Source organism: Macrobrachium rosenbergii, chromosome 9 (assembly GCF_040412425.1).
Source record: "Macrobrachium rosenbergii isolate ZJJX-2024 chromosome 9, ASM4041242v1, whole genome shotgun sequence".
NCBI lineage: Eukaryota > Metazoa > Arthropoda > Malacostraca > Decapoda > Palaemonidae > Macrobrachium > Macrobrachium rosenbergii.
Window position 1 is genome coordinate 51318608 of NC_089749.1, and position 7500 is coordinate 51326107.

The window sequence follows — 7500 nt, forward strand, 5'->3', positions numbered from 1 at the left end:
AAAAATAATATTTTTTACAATTAAATTTTCATTGGAACATGGCGGCAAAATCCCGCAGACTTTTCCACATTTCTTTTTAGGACTCTTAATGTCATGCATCGTGCTCAGTCTACTAAATTGACAAGGTCTCTTTTATTATTATTGCTGCTTTTAACAATTAATATTGTTATTCTTTGGATGTATTCTGTTGTCAAGCATTCCGAAAGGTTTATAGCTGGGAGCATTACTGTAATGTAGCAACGGGTTTGAAGTTTCTACACTCAGTCAGGTTTATTATTAGATGGATAATGCTGTGTACCTGTAAGTTTATTTATTTAGCTTGTTATGTATATATTCATGTACAGAGATAACACACATTATGTATACACATATATATATGCATTATATATATATATATGTATATGTATATATTTTATATATATCATATATAGGCCTATATAATTACGCACACACGAACTAAATGTTATGTCTATACATACTTCTACGAGAAAAACAAGCTTTTAAATTTCTATAATTTTCCCTTTTTCCTATGTATGTTTAAAAAAACTGTATGACCATAATAATTATCAAGTAAGATATCTAGTCTTGGATCAGTAACGGTAAGGAGGTATATTTATATTTATTTATATAGATTTTGCAAACTGTTGTTCATGGTCCGTGGAATTCCATCAGTAACTTATCCTTGCCATAAGTTGGACTATTTTTCGAGAGTGGCAAAATACTCCAGAACTCTTTGCCATTAGTTGACTATTTTTCGAGTGACAAAATACTCCACTTTGCCATAAGTGGGACTATTTTTCGAGAATGGCAAAATACTCCAGAACTCTTTGCCATAAGTTGGACTATTTTTCGAGAGTGGCAAAATACTCCAGAACTCTTTGCCATAAGTTGAACTATTTTTCGAGAGTGGCAGAATACTTCAGAACTCTTTGCCATAAGTTGGACTATTTTTCGAGAGTGGCAAAATACTTTCTTTACCATAAATTGGACTATTTTTCGAGAGTAGCAAAATAGTCTTTTTGCCACAAGTTGGACTATTTTTCGAGAGTGGCAAAATACTCTCTTTGCCACAAGTTGGACTATTTTTCGAGAGTGGTAAAATACTCTCTTTGCCATAAGTTGCACTATTTTTCGAGAGTGGCAAAATACTCCAGAACTCTTTGCCATAAGTTGGACTATTTTTCGAGAGTGGCAGAATACTTCAGAACTCTTTGCCACAAGTTGGACTATTTTTCGAGAGTGGTAAAATACTCCTCTTTGCTGTAAGCTGCACTATTTTTCGAGAGTGGCAAAATACTTCAGAACTCTTTGCGATAAGTTGGACTATTTTTCGAGAGTTGCAAAATACTCTCTTTGCCATAAGTTGGACTATTTTTCGAGAATGGCAAATTACTCCAGAACTGTTTGCCATAAGTTGGACTATTTTTCGAGAGTGGCAAAATACTCTCTTTGCCATAAGTTGGACTATTTTTCGAGAGTGGCAAAATACTCTCTTTGCCAGAAGTAGGATTATTTTTCGAGATTGGCAAAATACTCCAGAACTCTTTGTCATAAGTTGGACTATTTTTGAGAGTGGCAAAATACTCCAGAACTGTTTGCCATAAGTTGGCCTATTTTTTGAGAGTGGCAAAATACTCTCTTTGCCATAAGTTGGACTATTTTTCGAGAGTAGCAAAATACTCTCTTTGCCATAAGTAGCTATTTTTCGAGAGTGGCAAAATACTCCAGAACTCTCTGCCGTAAGTTGGACTATTTTTCGAGAGTGGCAAAATACTCCAGAACTCTTTGCTATAAGTTGGACTATTTTTCGAGAGTGGCAAAATGCTCCAGAACTCTTTGCCATAAGTCGGACTATTTTTCGAGAGTGGCAGAATACTTCAGAACTCTTTGCCATAAGTTGGACTATTTTTCGAGAGTGACAAAATACTCTCTTTACCATAAGTTGGACTATTTTTCGAGAGTGGCAAAATACTCCAGAACTCTTTGCCATAAGTTGGACTATTTTTCGAGAGTGGCAAAATACTCTCTTTGCCATAAGTTGGACTATTTTTCGAGAGTGGCACAATACTCCAGAACTCTTTGCCATAAGTTGGACTATTTTTCGAGTGGCAAAGTGGCAGAGTGGTAAAATACTCTCTTTGCCATTTGACTATTTTTCGAGAGTGGCAAAACACTCTCTTTGCCATGAGTTGGACTATTTTTCGAGAGTGGTAAAATACTCTCTTTGCCATAAGTTGACTATTTTACGAGTGGCAAAATACTTCTTTTGACTATTTTTCGAGAGTGGTAAAATACTCCAGAACTGTTTGCCATGAGTTGGACTATTTTTCGAGAGTAGCAAAATACTCTCTTTGCCACAAGTTGACTATTTCACGAGAGTGGTAAAATACTCCAGAATTCTTTGCCATAAGTTGACTATTTTTCGAGAGTGGCATAAGTTGGACTATTTTAGTGACAAAATCCAGAACTGTTTGCCATAAGTTGGGCTATTTTTCGAGAGTGGCAAAATACTCTCTTTGCCATAAGTTGAACTATTTTTCGAGAGTGGCAAAATACTCCAGAACTCTTTGCCATAAGTTGGACTATTTTTCGAGAGTGGCAAAATACTCTCTTTGCCATAAGTTGGACTATTTTTCGAGAGTGGCAAAATACTCCAGAACTCTTTGCCATAGGTTGGACTATTTTTCGAATGTCAAAATACCCCAGAACTCCCTTTGCCATTAGTTGAACTATTTTTCGAAAGTTGCAAAATACTCTCTTTGCCATGAGTTGGACTATTTTTTGAGAGTGGAAAAATACTCCAGAACTCTTTTTGCCATAAGTTGGACTATTTTTCGAGTGGCAAAATACTCTCTTTGCCATAAGTTGGACTATTTTTCGAGAGTGGCAAAATACTCCAGAACTCTTTTTGCCATGGCAAAAACTGTTGGACTATTTTTCGAGAGTGGCAGAATGCTCCAGAAACCTTTGTTATTGCTATAAGTTTGGGTATTTCTCGTGAGCGAAAAAAAATTATGAATTAATGATTATTTTATTAGTAATAAAATTTAATCATGCCCTGGTACTAACTGGAAAAGTTATTATTCATTTTAGTCAACAGAACAACTATTATGCAGTTTATTGGATGAAATCAAGCACTATAAATTAGTTTAAACAGCATCTTGTCCTCGATAGCACAGATCAGAATTTGTTCATGATTTGAAAAGATATACAGTACTTGTTTCAAGTAAAAGGAAAATTTATTAAAAGAACCATTTTTAATCGTTAATTAAAATTACATTCATAGGAAGCTGTTAAGGATAAATATTCTTAGCAAAACAACTGAATAATAAGTAATTTTCTACATAAGGAACAACTTTCATTAGTTTTTATTAAAGTAATCGGGAAATTAATGGTGATAACAAATTATCTTTACATACACAGCTTAAAATCAATGCTTTAATTAGCGCAATCAAATAATTAATGTTGATAATCAAATTTGCTTAAAATAATCGAGAGATTATTGGTGATAATCATTATCGTTTTCATATGAAGAAGCTTAGGATTCAGACTTCGATTGAAATACTCGTGTAATTAATGGTAATGATCATTATGATCTATATGTCAAGACTCTCTCTCTCTCTCTCTCTCTCTCTCTCTCTCTCTCTCTCTCTCTCTCTCTCTCTCTCTCTCTCTCTCGCGGTGTCATATTTTCTACAAATGAAATTTTCTCACCCTATTTGAGAAACTGCTTATGAAATTAAGCTGCATCGGAAACCATTGGAACGTTTTACTAGATCGCCGGGACAATCATTTCCATTTCATTCAGACAACACCACATTATAGAATTCTTCCCTTATCGTAAGGAAATCGACGGAGAGGACTTGCTTTTTTTTATTTCTCTGGACGGGATTCCCCGAGATTTGTCAGAAGAAAGATGGGAACCCCCGAACGGTTTGCTATAGAAATCTCCCGAATTTTGTACGTGTCGAGAAGCCCTTGCTGATGATTTTAATTATTGGGTTTCCATACGTCATTGTTTTCCGTTGCTGGGGCCTGGGCGGTAATGGCGTCTTGCCCGTGTGATAATGTCGTCCGGTCGCGTTGACCCTCTCTCTCGTGCATCGCCAAACGCAGATCATTTTTCATGCTGATCCTTATCTTATAGCTACAGCGGAGAGGAGGAAAGAATAAATACTAATGGCTGGCAGGGCAGAAAGAAAAGAAGAAGAAGAATGGGGTTCCTCGAGAAACATACGTTTAAATTTTCATTTCTGCATTAATGGTAATTGGTCTGTATCTACTCTCTACGACAGCCGAGCAATAGGAAGAAGAATAAACGATATATGTTATGGCATTCACTTCATGCTGAGCAAACTATTCTTAATATTATAAAGAAATAGACTAACTAATGGTTGCACCGAGTCTATTACAAGTTGCTGAAATATTTGACTCTTTACGATACTGGAAATCATTGTATATTTTCTGAGCTGAAATGTATCTGTTTTTTTTTTTTTTTTTTTTACCAGTTCCGAAACCATTGTTTCTGTTCGTTCTTCAATCAGTGATTTATTTAGAGGTCAGAAACCTTCGATTCTTTTAGTTCTGAAATAACTGATTCTTAGTCCGAGATGAGATTCTTTCAGAGTTCAGAAACCACAGATTGTCTCCAGACTTTCGAAATCATCGATTCTTTTGAGTTCAAATATAACGGATTTTTCCTCGTCAGTTCATTCACCACTGATTCTTCCTGTGGTGTTTGCGTTCGAAAATCATCTTAAAAACGTTTAAAAGTTTTGTCAGAATTAGAATAGCTCTGAATCTTTCTAATTTTTACAAAATTTTCTGCCTTAAAATTTACTTTAAAAAACTGTTGAGGTTTTGGGTAATTTCGATGTTGAAAATTTTTTTTTATTTTAATGTTTTTTTTTGTCAGATTTAAAAAAATACTTTCTATTCAAAATTTTTATATTTAATTTTTTTATTTTCACAGCTAATTTGTATAAAATCGTTTACATTCATAATTTTAGGATTACTTCCTTATTTTCTTTTAAATTTTGTTAGCGCTACTGTCTAATGACCTTCACTTAAAAACTCTTTTCTTTAAGAATCCAAAACTCTCTCCTATTTCAAAATTCCAGTATATTCCATTTTTTCAGAATTTGAATTTCTAGTATTCTTTCAGAATTCCGAAATCTTGATTCTCTCAGAATTACAAACTCTCTCTGATGTAATTAGGTTTAAAAATATATATAATTATTTAAGAATAACAAAAACTCTGCTTGGAGTTTTAAAGATAAAACTATGATTCCTTTGATATCAAAGATGTGACTCTATCGTTACGCAAAATTTGACCAAATTATCATTTATATCTCACGTATGCTCGTCATACAGACTGGCATGCACAGTGCATGAAAGGTTGTTGAGCACAGTTGCGTAACAGATTGTAATAAAAAGCAACAACTCTAATCACTCGTAATGAAGACAGCTTGTTATGAAGACAACTTGTAATAAAGACCAGCGCTTTGAAATGAGTGTAAACATGCTATCCCGGTGATTTCTCAAGGCTGAGCCGCACTTAACACCGGACTTATAAGTAACGGCTTCAGGGGAGAGGGCAGTGAATACGCACGTACGAACACACACACACACACATTCCTTCTTCGGCTGATTTTACTGATGTCTTGTTTAGTCTACCTTCTCTCTCTCTCTCTCTCTCTCTCTCTCTCTCTCTCTCTCTCTCTCTCTTAGTGATTAGTTCTTTCTCCAGTTTAGTTCTTTGTCAGTTTTGTTTCTTTGTCAGTATGTCTCTCTCTTCTCTCTCTCTCTCTCTCTCTCTCTCTCTCTCTCTCTTCACGATGCCAGATAACTCAAAATCATTCATTCTCTCTCTCTCTATCTCTCTCTCTCTCTCTCTCTTCACGATGCCAGATAACTCAGAATCATTCATTCATTCTCTGTCTCTGTCTCTGTCTCTCTCTCTCTCAGTGGTTGTTTTTCTCCAGTTTTATTGTTTTTTGTCAGCACCTAGATAAAAAAGTCTCTCTCTCTCTCTCTCTCTCTCTCTCTCTCTCTCTCTCTCTCTCTCTCTCTCTCTCTCAACGATTATTAATCTTTCCTTGTTCAGTTAGTCGCTTCTGGTTTTCTGACAGATAACTATAAATCTCTCTCTCTCTCTCTCTCTCTCTCTCTCTCTCTCTCTCTCTCTCTGTCTCTTTCCCCGCCTTCAAAAATCACGAGAAATTAAACTACGTAGGAACCAAGAAATGAATAAATAAATAAATAAATAAAAATAAACGAAGGTACAGACACCGACCTCTTCCATTCCGCACCATATCCCGGCGGTCGTCGTCTGAAAACAAGAATGGTAATTGGCTCATCCATAATGGGAGAATGTTATGATATGTTATGTCATGTTATTCGCCTTACATCTACGTTTCCTTAGATTATACACGTCGTTCTTCTACTCAAGTTGAACATGAGAGGAGGGAAGACTGGTCTGTTGAAAATGAAACCCCCTCTGCAGGGTGTTATTATGCTATGCTATGCTAGTCGTCTTTTGAAAATGAGAATGTTTTTCAACACCTCTGCAGGCTGTTATGCTATGCTATGTTATTTGTGTATTGAAAATGAGAATGTTTTTCCCACTGCAGGCTGTTATGCTATGTTATTATTCGATTGAACATGAGAATGTTTTTCAACCCCTCTGCAGGAAGTTATGCTATGTTATGTTATTTGATTTAAAATGAGAACGTTATCCCCTCTTCACATTGTTATGCTATGCTATGTTATTGGTTTATTGAAAATAAGAATGTTTTCCAAACCTTCTGCAGGCTGTTATGCTATGCTGTGTTATTCGTCTATTGAAAATAAGAATGTTTTTCGAACCCTCTGCAGGCTGTTATGCTATGCTGTGTTATTCGTTTATTGAAAATGAGAATGTTTTTCAAACCTTCTGCAGGCTGTTATGCTATGCTGTGTTTTTCGTCCATTGAAAATGAGAATGTTTTCCCTCTTCAGACTGTTATGTTATGCTATGTTATTCGTATGTTGAAAGTGAGAATGCCTTCTCCTCTTCAGAATGTTATGCTATGTTATGTTATTCTTCCTAGATCGTTTTAGAGATCATTACCGCCCTATATAATTTTTACCATTCTTTGCTGGGGATGTCTTACAATTGAAACAGTCATAATCTAATTAGGAGTAATATAAACGACATTCTCTCGGGATTGGTAATGATTGACTTACATAGAAGTTCCTTATATAAGTTCCTTATAACAGTAATATGATTTGAAAAATAATGTCAGTGAATATTAATAACGAAGTATTCAAGAGTTAAACTAAATTTTCCTTACTAATTCTAATACCAACGGAGCAAGTAATCATTGCTCATGTTTAAACTTAATATTACAGAGTGAGATCAGAGCAAGGATAGAAAATATTGGTCGCTGATTAGAAGTGTTTTTTACAAAACCAATTTATATATATGTTAATTATATTATGTATATTTATTATATATAT

The 7500-nt window shown here is 35.0% G+C and overlaps 1 protein-coding gene across 3 annotated transcripts in view; it reads right to left on the reverse strand.

Annotated features, from left to right (window-relative positions):
* Window positions 1–7500, reverse strand: part of LOC136841798 (E3 SUMO-protein ligase EGR2-like) — a 125486-nt gene that overhangs the window by 42077 nt on the left and 75909 nt on the right. The window contains exon 2 of one of the 3 annotated variants that reach the window (XM_067109094.1): window positions 6296–6331. The exons of the other annotated variants lie outside the window; for them this stretch is intronic. Coding sequence (XP_066965195.1) covers window positions 6296–6331 — 36 coding nt within the window. The remainder of the gene's footprint in view (window positions 1–6295; window positions 6332–7500) is intronic. 3 annotated transcript variants of the gene reach the window in all.